The following is a 26,587-nucleotide window of genomic DNA, read 5'->3' as shown; positions in this document are numbered from 1 at the left end:
TCCTTCTAAACAGTTACATGAAAGTTATTGTAGGAGATGCTGTACCTTTGCACAGCTGGAAGAAGAAGGTAAATAACAGAGTTTATATTAAATTTTTGCAATGTGACAACAAGCTGAATGACAGATCTGAGACCTCATCCTGTGAAAACTGTTCTTCTAATGAAAACTTTAAAAATATGTTTTTATTTCTGTAAACTATAAAATTTATTTATACATTTGCAATTTATAGTCATTGGTTAGAAACACCACATAATACTTTGCATATCTTGCTCTGGTCATTTTATATTTCTATCACTTATGGTATCACCTGAGTATTGTTAAGCATTAACTTAAAAACACAGCTTGATTTCACTAATCACTGTAGAGTGATTTCACTATAAAGCTATCTGATGTTAAAATATCTTTATTATCTAGCTTATAAAAAATGAGACTAACAAATGAGTGCACTATAAGGTTAATTGCTCTTATTAGTTATTGCCAAAASCATATGTTCTCTCTTAAATGTTAAGGCAAACCATAGTATTGTATCTAAGATCCCACATTAACTTTCATTTTAGGGAATTCTCTTGCAGAACCAAAAGAAAGTTTCAGCTAGTTTTCTAGAAAGATTTCTCTCCGGGTACACCATAATCATTCAYATGGACATTCACAGAGACAACAAAYRCTTTAAGTTTTTAACTGRTATTCTCTGCACGGCTGCATCAGTCCTTGTTCCTTGCCACCCCTTGTCCGCTCCCTGGGTAAGCTGTTGACCTCGTTTCCTACCAAATCGCTGCCAAAATGCTCGTGATAAGGATGCAGAGTCTTCGTGACAGATAATGCAGCACTTGCTCCCTGTAAATGGACCCCCCCAACAATTATTAAAGTAAACATTTTCCGCTGATTCTTATGACCATTAGCAGTTTAAAACCACGGGAAAGTATCACTATGTGACAAAGTGAGAGAGGTATCTCTTTTTTGTTAGAATGAGATAATCAATACATTTTTTAGAAATGTCCTACTTTTAAACTACAAAAGTTGGAGCTTTGCAACACAAGAGAAGTCTCCATTTGCTGTTCATATGCAGATAAGCTTCCTTGACATCCTGTAGCAGTAGGAAAGGATTTTCCCTTGAGTCATTAAATATACAGTGTAAAACCAACTATGTTATAGTAATAAACCTTTTCATAGACAATCAAAGCYTCTTTCACAGTTGGAATTAATTCAGAAGTACCTATGTCCAGATCTAATATAAACTATGGAATTGGATGAATAATATACATGCTTAAAACACGTATTTTCCCACTCTGCCTAAGGCTAATTTTCAATATATTTATAACACTAATYGCTTTCTTTACGTAGTTATTGTTTGAGTCTTTCTTATGAGCTCTAGCTCACTGAAAATCACACTAGTTGACTTTAGTTAAAGAGAACTTTTATGTTGTGGAAATGATGTTCCTAAGCAGCTTTGAAATCAAAGATACAGAGGAAATGAATCAAATGGCCTAGGAAACTTTGTATTTGGTTGCCCCCCCCCCCCCCTTTTTTTTTTTGCATGACAGTCTCCTGTAGGAACAGTGGTCTATCTTATAAATGAATTTCAGGCCATACATTAAACAAATCCTACATGAATCTCTCTCTTATACAAATTTATTCCTAAAACACGGTTGAGTCGTACTGTCCAACTGCTCAACACAAGTGTAATACGCCCTTAAAAGACTTAACTGTGTCCCTTACCAATATGCTGACAGAAAAGAGGTAATTTTTTGAGAAGTGTTAGCGTAAGTAAGCACACAAAAGAAAACTGCCAGTGTGCAGGGCAGAACATTCTCTGAGATATCCTAGTAGAAAGAGAGGGGGGAAGGGAAAGCAAGCAAATTGGTTCCAGAAACACAGTAAGAGAAAAACATTATCATTACAAATTGGATTCAGAAAAACAATAATGTATCTGTTTAGACTACTGCCCAGGAAAGAATGCTGCCGTAATTATTAAATAATATCCTATGTGTAGACAAGAACTACGCTGAGAACCAGCCATTCAACTCATTCAAATCAACTGAAAAGATTATTGGGTAAGAGACAAGCATCAAGAAACCAAAAAGAATGAAACACAAGTGACTGCTAATGACCAAGAACATGGCTGACAGCAAATTTCTCGTCAATGCAAACAATTTTAGCCAGAATACTGCACTCTGTCCAATTTTGTGCCATTTACTGTCCAGCACAGCTTCTGATACACCTTCCAGAATGCATCTCTGTCCAAGGTCAAGCAGATCTTGCCCAGAGTGTAGACTTTTCCAGTGTACAGCTCACAATTAGTACCAAGGAAATCACTTGAAAGGTTTCTCCAGCCCTAAGGACTAGGTCACACTGGAACCTCCTCTTCCACTCCTGTGATTTACCCAGGAGGACCCTTATGTCTTTCTCTCACAAGCTTCCCTGAATCCTACAAGGAGGAACGGACCAAAAATCTGTTACACCATATTCAAAGCTGCRTTGCAAAGATATATTAGAAGTGCTAAATGCAGTGAACTGCAACACTCTACAAAAATTATCACATTCTTCCCACCTCATTTACCCAGATACTTTTCCATTTTTATACACTCAGTTATTCATTCTAGTGAAACTTGTCTTTAATAATCACCTGTATTCTTCTAAGTGTCCTACATGGAACAGTGAACAGAGGTGAGGGCACTTCGCTAAGGCTTGCAGGAATCAGGTTAAGCACTTTGCTCCCTCAGAGCTCTGCAAACTGTACAAAATGTATCATTTCTCTGCTCAGTCCTCTATCTGTAAAATRTGAATAACAGGCGTTTCCTCAATAAAGAACAACCACACTTTAAACAATTCCCTTAAAGGTACTAAAAAGGTTGTTTAACACTGATGGAAGTTTTATGTATGCCCTGTAGTGCAAAGAATGCATTAGGAATAATGTTTTTTGTCTAATCATAACACACACAATTATTTAAAGGAGAAGGTACAAGTATTTATTTTTGTTGTGGACAGTCTTTCTTCTACTGCTTTGAGGGCATTTAAGATCCATTTCTTTTAAAAAGATTTTTTGAATTACTTTCTTTGCCAACACCAGATGCATGTATCCACAATGACCGAAAGCAGCACTGTCAGAAACGAATCTCGGGGATCTGACCGGAGGTGCTTGGGAAGGCCTACATGGTGTSTGCTGAGAAAGCTCGCTTGCACTATGCTCCAATATTGTATGAGAGATAAGAGGAAATCTAATTTCAAGCATGCGTGGTGCTGATTTTTCCCTTTGGGAAAAAGTATCCAAAATTTAAATCCTATATAGATTTCTAAAGACTTGACTGGAATGGTTGTAGTTGAAATCATAGACTCACTAATCTTTGACTATAGTCAAGATAGAGACATATGAGAGCCCTACACTTTACTCTTAGTTGTGATTTTTTTCACGTTATGGATGATTCTGTTTATCTCCCAACTCCCATTTCTGGGAAAGTTAGTATATTTACACTGATACTCTCAAATCCAGTGTGAAAGTTAATTAAATTACAACTCAGTTAAAGGTTTTCCTTATTTTCCTGGAAGAAGAGACACTGATGAAGATCTTTTGCCAGAAAAAAACTTTTTAAAGTCATCAACAGCTTTTAGAATCAGTGCCACATTTTTGGTAGAACAGCTATCCTGGCACCATTTCTCAATCTGTGGTTTAAAAACATTTTTTCAATTTATTCTTCCATCTGGTTCGGACGTAGGATAATGACTAAAGACTTGTTGAAAAGGCAGGAGGAAAAAAAGCTTGCATTTTTTTTTAGCTTAAGAAGCAAGCACAAAGGAAGAAAGAAAGAAACATGCTAATTTTTAATACTTAATTTTGTCCTGATATACAGATTGTAGGAGTATAGGAAAGTAAATGGGCCACAGAATTTTCTTAGAAAATATTTATAAAGCAAAGGAAAGGGTCTATATACCTTAAAGCAAAAGTATGATTAAGTCTACATAAAATGCTTATCACAGCATATCTTTTATTATGTGTACTTTTATCACTTGCCATTATTTGTAACATTTTATATTATGTTTGCATCCTGAAGCTACAGTCAAGATAGAAATCTCCCTCCTCCTTCACTATTCAAATGCAACATGAGACATTTCCTTGAAGTGCTCACAGTATAAACAGATGAGACAGATGATAACTGGAAAGGAAAGTTGACCCAGAAAATTGTAACAATGGCTCAAAATCATACAGTGGGTCATCAATAAGGCTTAAATCTATTACATATGGTACAATGTATGTATGGCATCTCACATTGATTTAACTTGTCCAAACTTCATAGACTTAAAGCTGTCTGCAACTGCCACCTGCACTTCACTGGGAAAAAAAGACTTTTTTTTTTAAAAAATTCTTTTTCTAGAACAACTATTTAATCACTGGTATCTGTATTACCCTGTCTGCAACGAAACTACATTTTGATCTGAAAATATATATAGCACTAATGATGCTATTTTTTCCAGCAGTAATAGAGAGGTCATTAGTAGGCTTGAAAGAGCAAAGCTAATACATATTATGCTAAATACGCTTTTTATTTTACATGCGTTTATAAAAAGAAGAGAAAGAGAGAGTTTAGTTATCATAGGAGGAGAAGAAATGAAATTTGAATGCTTCAGAGCCATTCTGTTCCGTTCCTGCAACGAAAGTAATACTATACCCCAATGTTGTATTGAAGGCCCATCTCCTCTCCAGATGTCCATCTTTCCTTGCACTTAATTCTTGTCAGACCAATGGCCAGACCAGAAGTAAGGGAAAGGAAAACTGAAAACAACTGTTTTGCCTCCCTCCCATGAAGAACATCCTGGGGGGTATAAGGAGGTAAAGAGGCCCCATAGTCTGTATGAAAATCATGTAACAAGCCAGCTGCAGTAAAATCGTTTACAAACATTGGCAGCAGTCCATTTACATAAACACTTTATGTTGATCAGATGAGAGATACGCTACCAGACCCAGGAAAAGCAAATAAGGTCATTTCTCTTCTCCTCTGTCTWACCATTATACCACACAATGTCCAACTGTGGTACAGAATACTCATGCCAGGGCATGGATTCAGCTTAGTTGCAACTACTAGCTCGTTTTCACCATCTTTTTAACTTTTAAATCAAGCTTTTAAAACTTTTAAAGACTTTTCCTCCTAGCTGCTTAAAGAAGAAAAGAATAATATAAAAGGTTAAACAGTTAAGAACAAATGACAATGATTTCTCTTAAAAAGTAATTATWTTGTCTGATTCCAGGCATTCAAACATTATATTGTCTTCTTTCATTTGCCTATTTCAAGAATTTAAATCTACATATCCTTCATTGATGGTTCTTCTACATCTTTAAGTATTATGCTGGGTAATAGCATTTTTGAAGGACAAATTAAAATACCTAGAAACTTGATCAAAGGAGGGATTTGAAGAGCAAGCAGATTGTAGTCAGACTGAAAGCACTCCCTGTGAGCCTATAACTCCATATTGCTGAGAGAAGATTAGGTTCTGCGGCGGTTTCAGCTAGAGCAAATAATCACTGGATTTTACTACTCACTAGGATGAGCAACACAAGTCCTCTCAAGCCAGATCTAGAAGATTCAATTTTATTGCTCAGGGCCGCAAATCTACAACAGTAATACCTAGYCATGTGTATACAGCTAGAGGTGTATTACCCTAACATTGCTCCAGCTGGCAATATGAAAAATTCTACAGTTTCAGCAGTGCTGGGTCAGACCCATAATAGCTATACTTCGAATATAACAGTGTCAATAAAAGGAGAATTAGACAAGGTACTAAAAAGTTGCTATGAGAAGTCATATATTTAATAATAGAATATTAAAAGTTTGTATAAWTAATTAGGGCCTATCTCCTTAACAGAAAAGCTAGTAATGATTTTAAAAAACCCTCTACTTTTGACTTTCAATAAGAAAATACCAGAAACAGAAGAAAGTGTTACAGTTTTCAAAATAGTGATGCTGAAGGAAAATGCTAGGAGAGCGAGCAACTTCATATGAAAATCTATCAGTGAAAGGTTTGGGGACTGAATGAAGAACTGAGCATTGGGAGAAAGATTTGAAGACTGGAACTCTTGGCTGACAGATTTTGCTTTGAGGTAGTCAGGATGCCAAAGTGCAAATTTATTGCTTAATATATTGAGTTGAAAGTTTGTGTTACATAGTTATTATACATGTACTATTTTAAGAAGCCCTGAAGCCTCAASGTGAGGCAGGCACCCTGTGAAGGTGTCTAATCCAGCTGGCCTCTGATCAGCAACACTGCTGAAAATGTGGTGCTTTTCTATAACCACATGTTTTTAATATAAYTTCAGTTTGGGTGTTTCTGCACTGTTTCTACCTTTGGAAAGACTAAAGGACTTCTCTAGCCAACAGGATCAGAAGTGCTCCCCTGCAATTCCAAAGTCCAGCTAAGGGTCGGTATCTGCTCTTTTTATTGATACATTTGTCAGGCCACAAATTACCGTGCACCAGAGTAACATTGGATTAGAATACGAAAAAACAATGCTGTCTCTTAAATATGATGCCTGTGTCTGCCAAATGCCTACCTGTATTATGTCCTAGCACCATGAAAACTCTTCCTTTCTGACACTCAGCATCCAGTGAGGACAGCTGGTGCCAGTCCTCATTTCCTCTCTTCTTGCAGGAGGTCTGACTGGACTCCTTTCTTCTCCTCACCCCAGAGGCAGGTGGAAGYGAGTAGACAGAAACTACTTTCAGTGGACCCCCCAGACATTGCCTCTCCACAACATTCAAATCTGACCCCTGCAGACTTCCAACAAGGCTTCCCCATATCCCTGATGCAAAGGAGCTGCTTSGAACACAAGGGGTGTTCCCTGTGAACCTGAGGGGTGCAATGGGAGCAGCTCATCCACTGCAATCTGGAGGATGGCAAGTAAACTAGTTCCTAGCAGCATGTGTCAAGGAGTTCCCGTGTCCTCTCCTTGCTCAACACGTGGGGATACTCAGGCTGATAAATAGCTGGCCTTAAATCAGTCCCATACACCGTGCTGTCTAGAGGATCTAGCAGAAGTCTTCATGAAAGGAGGAATCCAAATTCAGCCTCGAAGGGAGGCTCAAACTTAAGCCTATGTTTTAGGGCAGACTTCCTCACTTTTCTACAGGGCTGGCCCTTTCTAGTGACAACATTCTGTAGGCATATAAAGGAAATCACGGATTGTAGGAGTCCCAGCTACTTTTGTCAGTTCTCCTAGGACAGTATCAAAGAACAAGTATTTATCAATTTTGATGCCAGCCCTAGATGCACTCTTGCAGAATTRAAGTTTTGAGGCTTTTTTCTTTTTTTAATCAAGGCCAAGTACTTTTCTGGCTATCAATTATACATATCTTTTATATAGTTTATTTAGAGTAAAAAAAAAGCTCATATTTTTAAAATTTTTACTGGATGGCAAGCATTTTAACATCCTAATACAATAAAATCCACGAGACATAAAAGTAAGAATTTCACAGACATCTACTACTCAAAAAAAAACCTTTCCTCCTCTTCTTTGTAACAGGAACTATATGTGCAGCCCTCTTCAAATTACCTATCAAACAGATGGCTTTTACAGCACACCTGGAAGGATACCAGATTTAGGGTTGTTCTGGACCAACAGCAGGAGCATATATTGAAGCTTCCAAAAAAATGACCTGCCAGCCATCTTTGCCATCTTTACATCCCAGTTTGGAGACCCCACAGCTACATTCAGTGAGAAGTATGGCAGAGACAGAGAGAGAGGCAGAGGGAGAGAAAGCGTTGCAGATCCCTGGCCGTTTAGAAATCCTAAGTTCTAGCCAACACCTTACAGAATTGTTTTCTCTTCTTTTTGCGGAGTTTTAAAAAGGAACAAGCAAACACAAATATCAGGATCAACCTAAAACCTATGGCAACTGACAGCCCACTCCCATTTTGTTGATTTAGCCGATATTTTCAGGGACCTCTCATTGCACAGTAAAATCCACCCTTGCATGGTGGTATTCAGAACACTATCAGATTCTGCGCTTCTAATGTCCTGTGGTGTGCACTGCGTTACCAAGATCTTGAGTAATCTGTGCTTAGAGAAACTGATCTGCCAATTACTGCTTCCTGCAGATGGCTCTCATTCTGATTTAATTTTATTCATATAAAAGTAATTACTGATACCTTTTTGGGCATTGTCATATCAATAAATGTGTGAAATAGGAGACAAGCTTTATTAAGGATCCAGTTTTATTATTTCAAAAATACTGCTTGTTACTCTTAACTCTGCTTGGGAAGCCTTGACAGCTCCCTGGAGCTAACTGATTAATAATCACTGCCAACTGCATTTTAAATTTTAATTTTGGCTTTGGCTGACTAGCCTAAATGATTCCCTAGAGCTACAAAACTACTCTCCACTGTATTTTGAATATTTGGGCTTTGGATGAATAGTTTAAATGTGTTTGAGGAAGTGAGCAGRCGTGTTAATTCTTCTAGATTTAAAATTTATGACAAAGAGAAAACATGAAACTGTCTTTCTGCATTTCTGCCATCTCAGGAGTATAGTCTGAATGGAAGAAGATGGGTGAGCAGCAAATGCCTTTTCCTAAATCCAGAAAATGAGTTAACTATGAAATGCCTGGGCTCCGAGCCAGGCACTAGCCAAGGGGTCTGGAGAGCCAGCGGAGAGCAGACTCCAGAGAATGGGATGAAGAGCTATGTTTCCTACTCCTTGAATAAACATTCATCACAAATGATATTTTATTCATATGAAATAAATAATCTCGGCAATCTGCTATTAGTTAAAAAAAATACCAATAGGTAGTTTGTTGAAGTAATGCTATCTTATATGTGAAATAGGTGATTTTAATTATTCTTTTCAATCTGAATAAAGAATAGTGCACAAGTTTCCCTCAAAACAAATGGAAAAGATGAAAGTAATTGTGTGAAGCACTGAGCACTCATGACTTCAGTGGGAAATGAAGGTGCCTAGTTACTGTAAGGATTAGGTCCTGAAGTAGACTGGCCTGTTACTAAAGACTTCTGCTTGTGAATTTCTCTAATATATTTTACAAGGTTGCAAGTCATTTTAGGTGAAAAAAATTATTAGAGCTGCTTAATCATTTAGTTAGATGTAACCTCTTTTGTGTAATCATATGGACAGATGAAAGCTGGATCTCAACTTAAACTATCTAATGACTACATTTAAAAAACTGTAAAGAAAATTCATTTATGCTAAATTTTATTTTGCTGGAAATGAGAATCATTAAGAAAGGATGCATTAAATTTTCTTAATTAAGTTTACAAATTAAAAAGTTATTTTACAGGAAAGAGAATCAGTCAAAGAGACCTGAATTATTTTTACCTCAACCTTTATGAGCTTAACACCTGTAATCTAGTTTTCCCCATCTGAGGAAGCACTTACAGTACAATGATTAATTACTGCTAATACAATTTATAGCTCTGACAACTTACTTGAGATTTAAGAGGAGCCTTAAAATCCTATTGAAAAATTTATAAAGAAAAGTAAACCAGAGTCTGAAAAAAACTCATTTATCTAGGCACATGAGAACAAGAGATCCTAAGAACCACCAATCCTGTTTGACACATATGTATGTGTTTGACACATTATATGAAGTGAGAACCTTATGCAAGAGAAAAATCATATATATGTGACTGAGAATAAAAGTGCTGCCTTTAACTTACAGCTGACCAGCTCTGGAATTTTTGTTCCTAGTTTTATTAAGCAGCAGCAGATTGGAATAAAGCTACTCTGCTCATTTGAAGTAATACTACTAAGGACCACTGCTAATGTGAACAACAATAAATCTTTAAAATCAGGTTAATTTTACAATGTCGCTGCTATGAAAAGTAGTGGGAAACAGTGGATGTAAGATCCAGACCACTGGAGACAGAAAGTTTTCTCTCTAAGTAGCCTAAGGGTTTGGAATATTAACCCACATAATGCTTGCTGAGCCAAAAATTACTATAGAAGTTTGTGGTCTTTAAGAATGTATTGAGACAGGATCACAGAAAAAAAATCTATGCAAACTCCTCCTTCAGAATTAGGAATTGAGAAAAATTCTACAGGTTTGTTGAGATAGACTTTGGTAGAAGGCCAAAGAAAGCAGCCTGTGTTCAGATGAGAAGCAAGCTATGTCTAGTTTACCCCATGTCACTTGGCTGAAAGGACCTCTGGATAGCGCAAGGGCGTTGGTGAGTCAAACTCCATCATTTTTTAATTTATACATCTGAAAAATGGCACATTACAACAATGTCTCAAAGGCTGTCATAACAGCAGTGAATAAGTTAGTGTCAAAATATTTTTTTTATTTTGTCAAAATACTGTAGTAATATGCTATCATTATAGGTACCATGAAAAAGCAAATTAACATCACTGTGACCTGGAGAAGATAAAGAAGATACTTTTTTAAAAACAAAATAAAAAAACATTTAAGGATGGGTATGGTTAGCTGATAATTTTTTTTCAGTTAATCCTGTAAATGATAGATGTCATTTCAAAAGGATTTGAAAATTCTTCTTAATGATGCTATTAAATATAGCATTTCCCTGATACTGTTTGAACCAAATGACCAAGTAAATATTTTGACAGCTTTGCTTCACACTGAAAAAGGGGAGAAGAAAAGGGCAGAAGGTTTCAAAGTAAATCACTGTTCAGCTTTTACTGAAATATGCTTTGAGACGTGTACTTGTGACCTTCTATAAATTTTGATTTGAAGCTGTAAAGCAGGATTAGAGTTTCTTATTCTGTATCTCCTTTTTTTGTAAAATTTAATGACCATTTATGGTTACTGAAATTATAAGAAATCTCTTTCCTCTGCTATAAACTAAATAGTATGATGAGCAGATATAGCAAGATGCAACAGCTACTGATTCTGACTGAGAACAACTTAGCACAGACATCAGCTTCCCTGGCTTTCTCCTCTTAAGCCATGCATTAGTGCTAAGTAAATGGATCAGACAGCTTCTCCAAAACTACTCCATATGAGAAATAGCAACGTTTTTATCTAGAATAATATTTATGGCTAAACCCAAAAGCTTTCTTTCAGCGAAAGTCTTGTGAGTATAAGCTTTTCCCAAGCTTAGTTGAATGAGTTGAATCATGACCATTTACAAATTTGACTGAAAAATCATRCAATGGTTGAAGCTTCCTATTTCTGATGAGTTGAAAATAGCAGCACAATATCTGCAAAATCTATGAACATCTACTTATAACTAATCTCAAAGTCCTAAAACGCAACATTTCAGAACCTTTGAAACAATCATTGTTTTGTCTCTAGAAATCAGTTCCTTACACAGTAAGCTAGAAATGGCAGAATACATCCAAAAATATTTGTAAGCACCTAGCTCTTCAAAATGCCAGCAACTGATACACCAGTACGGAGAGGATTTGTTAGAAATGACTGAAATTAGCACTGAGAAACTTAAAGGGTTTTTTTCTTGCCTTTGACCATTGTTTTTAGAATTAAGCAGTAATTACTAATACTATTATTTGTCATAGTTAACTTTAAAGAGACAATAAATTTATCTTCAGTTGCAGCTAAAGAAGCCTAAACATCTGCGCCAGCACTGGAAGCAGTAAAAATACCAGTTCTGTGCAATGCCCAAGCTTGTTTGTCTGGAGACAAGACTTATTAACTCGGGCTCATCTCAGTGTTAATCTGGTTATCTTGTTTCCAGACCAGTTAGTATATCTGCACAGCCCTGTGCCATACAGGCACCTCAGTCTGTTCAGACCTAGTTCAGGTGTCTCTTTAGCAATTTTAATAACATATTGGACGTGTGGCAGAGCTGCAGACCAAAACTGTTGTCCTCCTTTTTTGGTGAGCCCTTCATAGCCTGAGCTACTTAGTCTGGATAGCTATAATATTTACGGGTTGAGAAGGAGACATGATATATATAAGCAACAGTAATCTGCACAAACTCGATAAATTAAAAGTTAGATGTTAATGTGCTTCTTGCAAAGCAGCAAAAATGTTGTAATAGAACCATAGAAAAGAGCCATTTCATCAAGAAGTTACCAATGCTTTAAAAGTAACTCCTGGATAATATTCCTGTGAATGTCATTCTGGGGTTAGAAAAACACTGGCATGGATCCAAAACAGTTTCTCCTATCAGTTGCCATCAAGGTACAAAAAAGTGTATCCAGAAGTCAATGAATGTATTGTAGGGACCCAAAATCATCAAGTTGGACTGCAGTCACACATTTTGATTAAACAGGCAAAAGCTCTATGTTGCTATTACTGGAGTGTAACATGACATTCACAGAATGCTAAATGCAGAGTTTGAATAATCAGATGATAATGAGAACACTAACATTTGGAAATGTATATTATAAATCCAACTCTGAAATGGTAACGTGTGACTTTGTTACAGCCAGGCTGAAGTGAGGTGAAAAGTATTGTCCCTATGACATTCAGTAAAAACTTTATTATGGTTATAGCTGGCATATTCATGCCAACACTGAAATCATCACAAAATGGAGTAATAGTTTACCAAAAATAATAAAAAAGGCAAAGGGTTTTTAGCGGACAGCAGGTTAAGCATGAAATCACAACATGATATGGCTCTCAAAGACCAATCCAATTGCTTTGTAGAGTTTCTGGGTACTACTGAGGCTGTTAGGGAATTATAAACAAACTGATATGGCTTCATCAGTTGCCGAGGATTATTGAAGTTACACAAGGACCATGAGATGATGATAACCTAACTCACTCTGTTACAGTTGGGGTAAGATTTTTTCTCTGGCATAGAGACAGAGACTTCCTTTAAAATGTGGAAGACCTGTTCAACTATTAATACTAGTCTGCTAGCATTCGGTTTTACAGACACACTGATTTAGGTCAAGGAAAGGAATTCCACTTAAAGGCATGTTAGGCCATGGTAGAAATTAAAAATAAAGGCAATAGAGAAAGTTGGAGAAGAGTGCTAAAACAAAATCACAGATCTCTATAGTGTTAAGAAGGACGCAAGAAATCATATAGTAGAAAGTGCCTGCTAAGTTCATAAAAAACACAGCGCAGAACAATGCCAAATGCAAATTTTCCTGTATATGACTCTTTGGGTTCATAAGGTTTGATATACAATTACTGAATGTGACAAAATAACCAAAACCATGTATAAATAAATTAATTACATCCACAGTTAATGCTTGCCCCTGAACATTTAAAAAATAGCCCTTCAATTATTAAAGCAAAACTATCCTCCACCACTGTTTCCCTAATCTTTGAGGGAAAGCTACTCTTTCAAGATACCTTAAAGCCCCAGTTCTTAAAGGGAATTCAGCAACAATTTCCTTTCTAATTACAATAGCTTTTCTTAAGTTCACATAGTATTTTTGCTGTTGGTTAATTGAGATTCATAATTTGATCAGTTCTCCACTAATCTGTGAAATTCAAGAGAAGTGATGAGCTTTTGCAAATGCTGTATCTCCCTATCATAAAAGAAACTCATTCATTGGTCTTGGTCTTTATTGTGTAGAAAGAGTTTGTAATGAGACTTTCCTAGTTTTTGTGCTACAGTCTGCATCAGCTCATGAAAGTCCTTCTTAGAAATATAATATATGCTAGTAATTGCATTCTGGGGACAATGGCAAAGTCACAATTAAGTGAGAAAAAAATCTGGGCACAGAGATACTTTTAACAATTTGCTAAAGCTTTGTGGAAATTCTGATGACGACCTGTACTGTTTAGAGCAGCTTAACATTTAGGGAGTGTATAGAATGATACATAGGCATTGATGCTACTGAATCATTCAGATGATTTAAACTATACTAATTACATGAGTATGTGGTTCTTATTTTTTCTGATAGTTTAGGAAAAGAGATTCTGGAATTTCAATACTTTTCAAATAGTTTTCTTCTCAAGACTAGTAGCAGAAAAATCTTTCTGGAACATTCAATAATATTTGCATTAGACTCTGAATGTCAATTTGATTTTGCACTTCATTTTCATGATACCCATTTTATTGTTTTTAATATCAGAAGAGACTATTGTGAAAGTCTGGCTTCCAGCATAATACAGATCATACAAAACCTTGCATTTCCTGTATTGAGATCATAGGTGCTAGCTGAGCTAAAATAACAACAAATGGTTAGAAAGATATTTAAATTTACTTTAGAATATACCATATATTCATATCAAATTTTAATTAGACAGAATATTAAAACATAGTAGAAATAGATTTGCCTTTTTTTTGAATGGTCATAGCATTCTAATTTGTACCAATATCCCATATAAATTATACTGTAAATTAAGAATCAGAATTTAAATCTGCTTAAATGTGATATAACCTCAGGGTAACATGAAAAAAAAATCAGAGCAAAATATTTTTCTTCAGATCTGCTTCCAAACATGAAGTGATCTTACTTACAAATAACTGATCTTATGCATCCCCAGCGGGAGGGCCTCAAAAACACATCATTTATGCCTCCCTCCCAGGATCTGCCAATGTCTTCCCTATATAACACTGCTGTCTTTTCAGGAGGGCGGGGAGAGGAGAAAGGACACTAAATGTTAACTGCTGTCAAATCCAAGTAGTCAAACTGTGGAGGGAGAAAAAAAAAAATCTACGTATGTTTAGATTTCTAGTGAATCTGTTACTCTTAGTGTCTAAAAGCCTAAGCCACTGATGGTGAAACATCAACAGCAGTGCCAAGTTTGAAACTAACAGAGCTTAAGGCTGGTTTGGGTGAAACCGCTTACACTGCTCTCCTAAACAAGTTTGGAATCAGACTTCAAAAATCATCACTGATTCAGACTAAAAGAAACACTTAAACTGTGAGAAGAAAAACAGCTTTGAAATGTTATGGACCAACAAGGCACACACTAAATCTGCCCACTCAACAAGTCCACTCCATTTACTTTAAATTTAGAAACTGTTTTTCAAAATTAATGAGTTTGAGTTTATTTGCCCAGGTCCCAAATGCGGTGTCCTGCATACCTCTGTGATTTCCTGAAGGGTCATTTTCTCCTCTCAGCTGTTTGCTCACGATTCTCAAATACAGCTGCCCCTTTAGTGTCCAGCATCGGCCTCCAGTTTGGTTTACTGGTGGCTTCCAAAATCAGGAACTTCCTAGATACTATCACTGAGCTAACGATAAGCTACTTATTTATGCCCTTCCCTAGCTGGCCTCTGCTCCAGCAGGAACTTTGGCACAAATACCAACTTTATATACTTTATACRTATTAGATATAAAAGTTTAGAGATAATGTCCCTGATATTTATATGTTCTCTGAAAGGAAGAGTTACTTCTCAGCTTTAAAATAGCATGGGGAAATACAGTCTGGCCACAGGCTGGAWTTTTTTTTCATTCTGCAAACACAGCAAATAAACAGGGACTCTAAATTCAATACTCTTTTCAGCAGTATTATGATTTAGTTGCAGCACTCAATGAAAAAGACATTCTATTAACAGAACTGGACTATTTCCCCACTCAGTAGGAAATACGGGGAAACATTCCGGTAATACATATTACTAGTATAATATAGATCATTACAGAGAAAAGAGAATGTACTCCAGAAGTTTATTTTTGAAACTTTAACAAGGCTTAGGTATTTCACAGCAATATCCAGAGAGGGATATTATCTATTTCTTCTGCTTCAGATGATATCAGTCTTGGCCTTCCACATACTTTTAGTAACATTTGTGCAGATCTCTGTCTATTACTTCGACGGGTGATGGAGAAAACCATATGTGTAGATCCATATAGCCATGAATGTTCTAAGMCAAGCTATAAGAATAGAAATATTTCTAAGAGCAAGTAACTTGCCAAGACAAATGTATTCTGCCAAAATTTTAGCACCATAGAAGGTTAGTTAGGTTATAATTAAGTCTAATTAGCATTCCTATGAATTGCAACATCTTTTCACTTGAAGGCACCCAATGCCCAGAGAAGTGTAAATTTGTATTCTATATTTTGAAAGAAGCAAGGAAATGAGAAAATTTCTCATCTCAGCTTTAAACCTGAACTGTTACGTATCACCACGAAAGAGGCATATCATCATCAAAAGGAAAAGGTTTATGCAATTTGTTTAACCACTTCTTCACTCTTGCTTTTCCCTATTCCTCTGCAGTAATTCTATACATTTTTTCTCTTCTGTTCAGTATAACTCAGTTTTTCTTCCTCACTCCACCTTTTTTTCCTCCTTCTCATAGTTTTATAACCCTTCTGCTCACTTTTTTGCTTTAGCTCCCTATTATTAATCTCCTGTATCTTCAGATCTTTCTCTCTGCTTTCTCCTAAAAGCTAGAGAATGAGGTGTTGGTATACTTTCCTTTTTCTATTTCCATAGGCATGCTGTGGATTTCTAAGTGAGACAGAATTGTGCTGGGAAACTGCCAGAGCTCATCTCATTGTGGAGAAAGATGAGAGGAAAAATTGGTGAAGCAAAGACCTTTTTTCTTTCTTTCTTTTTTTTTTTTTCCTTACCTCTTCTCACAGGCCAATGCAAGGTGAGAGAGAAAGAAACATAAGCCATGAGAGGAAGAGTGCCAAAACATCTGCACGTGCAAACTTGTGTGCGTCCCTCCTGGTCTCATTCTGATGAGGTAGGTATGGGCTATCRATGTCATCCAGCTCATAGGGCAAACCCCCCAGCACCCCTAAAGTCTAACCTGGATCAGCAGTTTTCTAGTTGATACCATCTTCTTTGACATATAGAGTTTGACATACGGCCACTGCATGCATGCATTCACCCTCTCCCCCCCCCCCCCAAAAAAAAAAAAAAAAGAAAAGAAAAATCTCAATTGTTAGGATGTTCCTCCAATGAAATGATAATTTGAACTCGGGAGGCTGGTAAAGCATTTGGGGCTATTTGCTAGCTTGTTTTTAGATTCTGTCTTTCACTAGTAACAAATCTGGAGAACTGGAAGAACTGGTGGGTTTATAGCACACTGTGCCTAGCATACACAAAKTTATGAAGGCCCCTGGCAGTGCCTGGCCCAGGGAGCACACAGCAGTATTTCTGTCATGGACAGCAGCATGACTTGTGTTGCTCTTCCATGCTAAGCATTAGCCTGAACCTAACTCTAATTGCTGCATAGTTTTTATCAAAGGCATCGGGAAGTAAAGTATCCAATTAGCAGTCCAGCCCTCCCCTGCATTCTGCATGCCTTACTCCCGCTCATAAATGCTCTCTTCATTAATTCATCGCAGCTAAAAGGATGAGGCATGTCTTTGTGAAAGTCATGTATTGCCTCTGCAAAGAAAGAATTGCTGCCTGTGGGCTGCCTGCTACTTCCATTTTACTTTTTTAACAGAACATACAAAGGTATTCCAGAAGCAAGGCTTTCTAAGTACAACATCCCCCACAAAGCAAAAACCACCATTAACTATCTTCTGTTTATTTCCTCCAATTAGAATTCTTCTACTTCCTCATGATATTCTGCTTAAAAGAGAAATTTACTTCTCTGCTGAGCAATTTCTCTTTAATTCATGCCGCACATCAGAAAAGATAATTCCACCTCTTAAAATATGTATTGCCTACTTAGCTACCTATTTTCCTGTGCATCTCAAAAACCTAGATGTGCAACTAAAATCTTCCACCGAATGCTTTCTAACATTTTCTGAAACTTATCAAAAGACATTTCATTAGAACAAATTTAAGGATTTTCTCTCCAAAGTTAAAGCCTCATACGGTTGTATTCTAATGCTGTGAATAGTCTCTTAATAAATAAAAATGACAGTTTTAATTATCATAAAGTACTTCAAGTTCCACCTGTCCTACAGGAGATTCACATGTAATCAGGGAATTAAGGTTCCACTTCACTTAGCAACCCTTATTTAATGTAAAGATTTTTATTGTAGGTGGGGCAAAATATAAATCAACCACACCATTTTGTTTACTTCCAATTATTTTAAGCTGTTGCACCTCTAAGATTACCTTACCCTCTCACGTGTTATTCACACCTGTAGCACTACAAAAACACATAAACTGAAATCCTTGATCTACTGAAGTTGCTTGGATTTTTACAATGGACTTCAAAAGTTGGGATTTTAGTTTCCTTTCCCCAGCTAACATATAATCTCTCTGATGACTTTAAATCCAAATGTTGTTCTTTTTTTCCAGTCTTGCTGCGTTAAAAAATCTTCTGAGGTATAAAAAGATTACRCTATTTCTCAGTCATTTACAATGGTCGAAGATGGTCAAATAACATTTGTGGCTATAACACTGTCTGTGGTTATGCTTGCTTAGCAGTTCACCATCTTATGACTATCCTTGTTAAGTTTATGAAATTCAAATGAGCTGTTGATGAAATAATCCCTGAAAACCTATTGCCATACACACAGCCACTGCAGTCCACGTATGACATGACCGAGTTATGTGGCAGGTGTGTCGTTTCAAAATAATTTCGAAAGATTTATGTGAAACTCTGGAGTGAAATTAGTTCAAATACAGTACGTTTCATATTCTCCCATCTAACATGGCTAAAATCCATAAAGATAATAGTKGATTTTAACCAAAACCCCACAGCTTATTCCTTTGCTTTCCAAACCTGAAAACCATTGTCTCTATATGCACCACTTACTAACACACATACCAGAGCACAGTTCGCACAGATGATAATTCACCACTGTCAGTCTCTTTGCAGTTCAAAACAGTGGTGAACTACTCCAGCTGTTTTCCAGATCAAAAATATTATTGTCATTTTGCTATCATTGCATGCTGAAGGTTATGTAACAAAAATGCACATGTCCCTCTGCCTGGAATGCAATTAATTTCCTCTCTCCCCACTGAAAGTTGTAAATAACAATTCAGACAGACTGAATACTTCAGTTTTAAGCATGGACAGAGATGCAGCACTGGAATTACTCCAAGTGGTAACCTACTATCTGTAACATGACAGCGTTCTGGAGTTCTTATAGACAGAATATTTTGCAGTTTGGAAAAAAAATAAACACTATCTTCCTGTTTATATATGACTTTTTACTATCTGTTCTATACTATGAATGCCTTACTTTAATTCTTTTTATTTTGACCATAGACTTTGCTTTATGGTGGAATTTTAAGTATTCTAAGAAAGCAGGCTAACTAGATTAAGCAATTACTTCCAATTCAAAATCAGTTGCTGTACTTGCTATACACTTTGGTATGCAAAGACCAGGCATTATTGTTAACTAAAATAGTGGCATAATCCCATCTTAATTTACAAATATCCAGATATCAGAGATTTGCATTAAATTAAGACACCATTAATTCTTAACCATTTAATGAAATTTGCTTACATAATGAGATAAGTGAAACTCCTTTGCCTAAAACAGTGCACTAGATAAACAAAACTATTTTTCCCAGTGCAATCCTTTCTGCAATATGTCTTTGATCTTTGTAACCCAGTGGTGTTTATGTATCAACTATAACATCTTTAGGACAGGAGCTGTCTTTTTATAAAATGTTTGTACTATACTTAACATCCTTCAGTTGCTACTGTGATATAACTAAAATGCGATGAACAACTGTATAGAAGGGTGTCAACTGAGATGAAACATTAACTTAGTGCTTAATTGTAGGAAGTTCCTTTAATGTCTCATTACTTCGTTCAGCTTGTTCTAGATTTCAGACATCGTTTACAGCTTACTTCTATATGGACCATCTAGTGGTTTTAGTATTCTTACCTAGTTAAATAGGCCAGAGCAAGCTCAGATCCTGACAGCTTTTTGGGCTCTTCTTTTTTAGTAGAGATCCCAGCTTCTCTCATCAGCTTTTTTTCTTCTTTCTTTCGCTCTTTTTTTAATTTTCTTTCCAGTTTCCGTCTTTCCTCTGAGGTAAGATCTTCCTCTTCATTTGTTGCCTGAAGTATTTAAAGAAAAAGTTTATATTCCTATAGGAATGCAAACTAATATGAAGAAATGCAATTGAAGAGCACACTAAATATTACAAACTGGAAGCTTCAAGCTGTACACTATTCTTCAACTTTCTGCTCTGCTGAATTCACAAAATTGTAAATATTGCAATTGCAGAAATCTGCAGAAACAGTGTTTTGCCCTCTATTGATGATTATACTGTTTTCAGCAATACAGTCATCTGAACACCTTCCAGCTTACATTAAACATCATACCTAAAATTTGTTGTTTGTTCTCTTATACCGGAGGGTGAAATGTGAGCAGCAGAGGCTGTTTAGTAGTGGAGGGAGAGAGTGGATTTTTTATTTTAACATAGACATGCTGAAGTGGGAGAAGTGGAGTTTTTGTATGATCCATAGTTTCTGGGACCGTTTGTTCTGTAACCTCAGACTGCCCTGGACTGAGAAATGYTATCTTCCACAAAGGTGCTTCACCTTTATCGTAGAAATTTCCATCATGCCAGAGATGATGTGACAACTACCATCTTCATCCAAATGCTCTAGATCATCTTTTAGCAACATCGGGTATATTGCATGTACATATACAACTCACAAAGGTTGGTATTTCTTCAGTTTAGAGACTGAACAGTGAGTAATCCATACTGAAAACATGAATTCATAAGCATATCCAAAATGAAAATATTTATTTAACATACAGATGAAAAGCATTATAGTTATGTTGAGAACCCAGTGTGAGATCACTCAGTATACAAACACAAACTTGTTCCATAACAAGATGGGACTTACTTCAGTGATTCTCAGAACATCATGAGTTGTTGATCTATGACTTTTCCAGGCAACGGTCCCACTGAATTGTTAAGCATCAACAGCTAAGTATCAACTGGAAGCATACGAMGCTCCAGCTAGCGTAATGCTACATGGCTGTTTACTCACCCCCACCACCAGATTTCTACGTTCTAATACATTTTATTTTCCTGTATGAATACTCTGTAGTCTAAAACAAGCTATGACTGTGCTTCTCTCCCCTTCCCATTCACACTGTAGAAGAACAAGTACCGGTTTTATCACATATTCCTGAGAAATTTACCCTCTACAGAACCCTGACTACTTTGATGAGTTTCTGATGTGAACCTTCAAAAACTGTCGGCAAAATAGCGTTTGGGTATCCAGATCCCTATGTACCTCCAGAGAGCAGTAAGAATTTGGACACTGTGAAACTGCCTTTATGGGCAGCCTCCCAATAACAACTGAGCAATGAAAAGTATGACATTCTGAAAACAGGCATCTTGGACTGTTTTGGCCTTACTTTCGGATTTTTTCAAGTCCAAGATTGAATAGTCCGAGCTAATTCCTAGCTTATCTGAGAGTTATAGACCTCACACAGTCCTGAATAAATCTTTGACACCTTCGTTATGGTTTAAGGAACTGTTACTTCTTAGCTGCTTCCATGGTTCAGGCACTGCAATATTATGGAGGCTAAAGGTATGCATACTGAAGATCATTTACATGTCATCTCCTCTTCCAAGTTAAGAAGAGAAACTGTAACAAAAATCCTTTAAGTACCAGCTTCTATGATGAGATCTAGGGGTTTTTGATCCTATTTGCTGTGCTATCATATATCTCTATTATCGTTTGTAGCCAACTTAAAATTGCAAATATTGAGACATTTCTAAGTTATGGACTTAGATTGGAATAGGTTGTCTGGCTTCCATTTTGTATCTGACCATATTTAGCATTTTCTCTCAAGACACAGTTTAAATCTCCTGCTCATGACTTTTAGTAAGAGGTGGAGGCGCTGTGTGATACTGTGGAAACATAATGCCACACAGAAACATGAAATAGGATCAAAATGCTGATCACACAGAAATAATTTGCTAGGACTCCATCCATTAATCCACTTCCTCAGGAACAGTTGTACTGGATTTGTTAACACAACTAGAGCAAGACAGTTTCCTATGAGGWTAAACTAATTTTAGGAGGTGAGGTCATTAGGTATTAAAAACCAGCAACAGCAGGAAAAAATGGCACTGATATAGAAAGGTTCAGGAAATGTCAACTTTATCTGCACACAAATAGACTGTAAAGTAGAATGGAGGCCCAGAAGATTCCTGTACGACAAGGACAGAAAAAGGGGTGATTGCATGCCAGATCTGTGATGCCAGAGATGTCTAGATCTGTAATTCTTCTGCTCAGAATAAGTAAAGTATACTTTTCTGATATTTCTTTCAAACCTGTGTGTTCCTCAAACATTTCAACTATAAGCCCAAGAAGGTGGAGTACATGGAGACAAGTAAGAAAGCTTGGAGGATTCAGCATTAGCCTCAATACCTATGGGTTGTATTAGTGTCTCACATCCCCAGCTTGGGAAAGATCAAGAAGTCTAAACTCTAGGAATGTTTCCAAGAACAAGAATTACAGTCATGGAGTGGATTCTGCTCAGAGCAGCTCTGGAAGAAAGTATTGTTAGATGATCGGGTTTGAACACCTACTTACTGTCCAGGGGGAAAGCAACAGGCAAAGAACTTAACAGGCCCTTAATGTCCCTAGGCACTTTCAGAAGCTATTTGACAGCATCAGCTTGTTCAAATAAGCCACCCTAAAGTCAAATGAGTATCTAAATCTCAGAGGAACAAAAGCATCATACTTGCAAGGTGGAGTGAAATTATCTCCACCAGAGCATGCAGAACCCCAAGGAGGGCAAACYGAAGGCAAAAGTAATGCTCTTCACACTCCCTCTACTGCCTCTTCACCTGTTATGGGAACCCATAACTGAAACTTGAATTGCACAAAAAGATCAATCACTTTATGATGCTGTTGGTTAAAATCACTTTATAAAACGTGCCAAATCCTTTATATTACATCAATTAGTGTTTGTCAAGTACTCTAAAATGAAAACCCCGCCATGGTGCTAAATATCATTAACATTGCTGACATGCAAACAAAAAACAGTTAAACAAACACCTGACCATAAACTTATTTCCCCAAAACACCTGCTGAGGACGAAACATTTGTTAAGCAYCAATTCATGTACCATCTAATTTTCTCCTGACTTACCTTTTCAACTTTCTATTTTCAAAGACCAAAAAAGGGCATGAAAACAGAGATTAGAATAAATGAGAGAAGTACAACATAGATTTTTTTTGTTGTTTATAATACTTATTTGTTTTTACAGGAAAGCCAGTCTTSATGTGCACACACAGACCCAAAAAAAGCAGTGTGTTGCATTTGTATAGAAGACATTTTATAACTCATGCTGAGAAGAAATAATATTTAGGGTGAACGTAGGTATGTAATTATTTTGCAGAATACAACATTTTCTTTTGAAAAGCCACGTTGGTACTTAGTAAAATAACAATCCAGCCGCACAAAACCCAGGAAAACACTGAGGGTGGTCATTTATAAAGTGTTTGTAGAAGATTACCGCAGCAGCTGTCCAACAGACGGCACACTACACTTAATCTTCTTTTAAAAATAATGTAATGAATTTGTTTACTTTTCTGTGAGCCATGAAGCTTTCAAATAAAGTGACTGTGGCACATCATTAGAGCCGTCCTGATAAAGAGGCCTCTGCTGCTTCAGCCGTACAGTAACCGCGTAGCTCCGTGCCTCCCCTTCCCCCCTACATTCCTYGCATTATCAAAAAGCTTTTTATCCCTCTCTCCGACTGCTCCATTAAAAACAAAACAAGTTGCTGCCTCCCTATAAGTAGGTCCCAACATAAATACCAAGCCCTAACAACATTTGTTGCCAGCATAACAATTTCTGCACTGTGGCCGTCTCAAACAAGGGCATTGTTCCCCCTTCGGGGCTGGAGCTCTTCCAGGGCGAAGGGAGTCGGGATTTATAGCTTAAGGTACCCTTCGGATAGTGCATACCATAATTCAGTCCAACAAAAATATGATTCATTAGACTTCTGTTTGGAACTCTCCACATGTTTGCTGTGAAAATGCCTGGAATTTTATAACTCACATGATTTTTTCTACTTACAACTCCACTTTTATCCATACCTGTCAACTTTATTAGTCTAGTGGTATGTACTAGTCTGTCCTTAACTGTTTTTCAATTTGAAGGCCTCAAGGTTTATGTCCTTCACAAAATACGTATATTTTGGGGTATATTCTCCACTGAAGCTCATAGTAGTTTTATCAATAACTTAAAATAAAAAAAGAAAAACAAGAAACTCCCAACTCTGCTCTCCTCTCAACCCTTCCCCCTCCCCAAATCTGGGACTCCAAAGAAAACAAACCCAAATCTTTCAATGTAATCTAACGCCTAGCTGTATTTATTTTAACTTGGTCTCCGTTATGATACACTACCGATGCATCTCTCCTTTCTTAAATCAATAGGATTACTTTTTTAATCTTACTGTCCCTGTACCATTAATATGATTGTTTTTCTGACAGATGTGCCCAAAATTCGTGAGCCATTCAGAGTTACGCATTTTAGTATTATCTCATCTGTATTTAAATTTGAAAACAATTAGGACTTCATTGTTGTACGATCATAAATATTCCATGTTGCCCCGTTCAGTACATATAAAGTGACATTGCAATTTGTAGTGCTACAATTCATTCTTAACTACAGCATTTTAAAGTCCATACTTGAGTGTGTGATACACTTGTTTATTGATGTGATAAATTTAAAACACATGCATACAAAAAAAATGCAACATTTGCTTATTTGCAAAGCCTGCTGAGTGCTACCATGCCACCTTGGGTTGCGAGCTCATTAGATCTCAATCTAAACAAGGTCAGGCTAGGTCAGCACACTTGAATGAATGACATTCAGAGGAGAGAGCTAGGGCTTTTTTTTCCATGATTAAGGAGGTGGGAATCTTCCACTTGGAAACTTTCCAGAAGGCCGGAAAAAGTGCTAAGAGAGATACTGCCACTGGATGCCACATTTTGAGTGAGAGASAGACCCCAAATCTTTAACATATATGCTCATTAAAAACCTACGTCATTTTTGTAAGGATAAGGAGATGTGAGCTCAGACATCCTATCCTCGAGGGCACTCCCAAAGTTCATGMTATGCTATGTCAATCTGCATGCAAAGGACTGTGACAGCCCATAAGGTGCTTTTCATCAGTGCCAGTCTTTAAATTTGTGCAAACATAGTAATACCACATAAATAGTCTGAGACATCTGATTCAAAATAGCTGATAGCTTCAGCTGTGGCAGTTTCACATACCAGTTAAAGTTTTCCATTATTACTTGTACTCTGGAAATACTGCCCAGATTTAAAACATTTTATAAGTAGTGGCTAGGAGTGAGTTTGCCCATCACAAAAAGGCAGCCATCTCAAAGAGAAGCGAGTAAAGCATTTAACAGCATAGAGCAGACCTGCTAAACAATTCAGAACAGAAAAGAAACAACCGTAACTGCAAGGCAGCCTGGAAGAGGCCGGAAGTTTTACCCCAGGCAGGATTTTCTGAAGACATCAGACCCTTTCTTACRCAGCAAGAGTGGCAAAAACAAACAAATACAGTTCTTTTTAGAGGTTGAATCTACACCTGAGCTCAAATTGACAGTGTACTATGAACTGATAGCTGTGGAACTAGTACAAACATGGTATTAAAGGCAAATTAATTTTGTTGCATTTCCGTAGACTAATAAGTAAATGTTGAATTTGTTTACAGTTTTATAGTTAACTGCCTCATACCTGAGCRGAATTTAATATATTTTCTAAAGCCTTCTGTTCCTTCCTCTTGCTTATCACTGTTTTAAAGAATCCTACACGTGCACCATCAGTTGTTTTTTGCCAGCACACAAAAAGGTTGAATGGAGTCAGAAACTCTAAAAACAGCCACGAAGAACCTAATTTTCACTTATCATGAATTTGCCCTCAGGGTTCGTCTATGTAGGTCTGAACTTCTGCCTCTTCAGTGGTTCAGCCCTGCTTCCTGACCTAGGGCAGYGAGCGCAGACAGACAAAACCACGACACGCTCGTTTGCTCTGCYGGAGCCCACAGCACTGTTCGTACTGCTGCAACCAACGCCGTGTCGCAGCTCTGCGAGCAATGTGACAAACTCTGCGTGACCCTAACTGTAAGCTGCGCCGATAAATAGAACTAAATGTAAAGAATCTGCTGGAATAGGGAAGTGATGGAACAGGACACTCCATGAAAGCAATAGGAAAAGAACTGCAAAACACTGGGGAAAAGGGAGGGAACTGAATTTACCATTGGCACCAGTGAATGAAGCTCCTTCAATAGTCAGTGGACTTCTATCATTTTCTACCAGCACAATAAGAGAAGTCTGTAGAAAGGCAAAGCAAGCAACATCAGAAATTCAGARTAAATTTTAACATGATTAAGAGTGACAAATGTATAAAGAAGGCTTCAAATTTTTGAACTCCAAAGAGAAGATGAGGAAATGGATGACCACGTTTTTCATAGTAGGAGTATTGTATTGCCTTGTTTCTTCATTAAGCTCATGTTATTCCATTATTTTTAATATAGGGCAATATCAAAAGGGGCTTTGTTCACTGTCCAAGAACTGACTAGAAGCTACCAACCAGCCACACAATGAATTTTGCTTACAAGTAGCCTTTTGCTCCATTATTTTAGCATACAAAATGTTCAGTTTCTTTCTTGCACAATATGTACGAACCCAGATAAATAACTGGCCATCTGCCAGATTAAAAAAAAAAAATCTATAAATACAGTTCAAAAACTGCAAAGAAGAAAGCCTGGCAAATCCTTAGATGCAAGGCTCATAAAAGAAAGATTGACAAATGATTTACTGTTTGAGGTTTGAGAACTATGAACAAGAAAGAACTATGCTATGACTACAGCTATAGTATTCACATGAAATAA

General features: G+C 36.9%; 1 protein-coding gene across 1 annotated transcript in view; it reads right to left on the bottom strand.

Moving 5' to 3' along the window:
• Positions 1-26,587, bottom strand: part of CHLSN (cholesin) — a 131,032-nt gene that overhangs the window by 7,477 nt on the left and 96,968 nt on the right. The window contains exon 3 of the mRNA XM_085301414.1: positions 19,583-19,758. Coding sequence (XP_085157540.1) covers positions 19,583-19,758 — 176 coding nt within the window. The remainder of the gene's footprint in view (positions 1-19,582; positions 19,759-26,587) is intronic.

Source organism: Rhea americana, unplaced genomic scaffold, assembly GCF_003343005.1.
Source record: "Rhea americana isolate MKP2758 unplaced genomic scaffold, rheAme1 scaffold_10, whole genome shotgun sequence".
Taxonomy (NCBI): domain Eukaryota; kingdom Metazoa; phylum Chordata; class Aves; order Rheiformes; family Rheidae; genus Rhea; species Rhea americana.
Note: the sequence above shows the minus strand (reverse complement) of the source record. Positions and strands in the feature narration are given on the sequence as shown.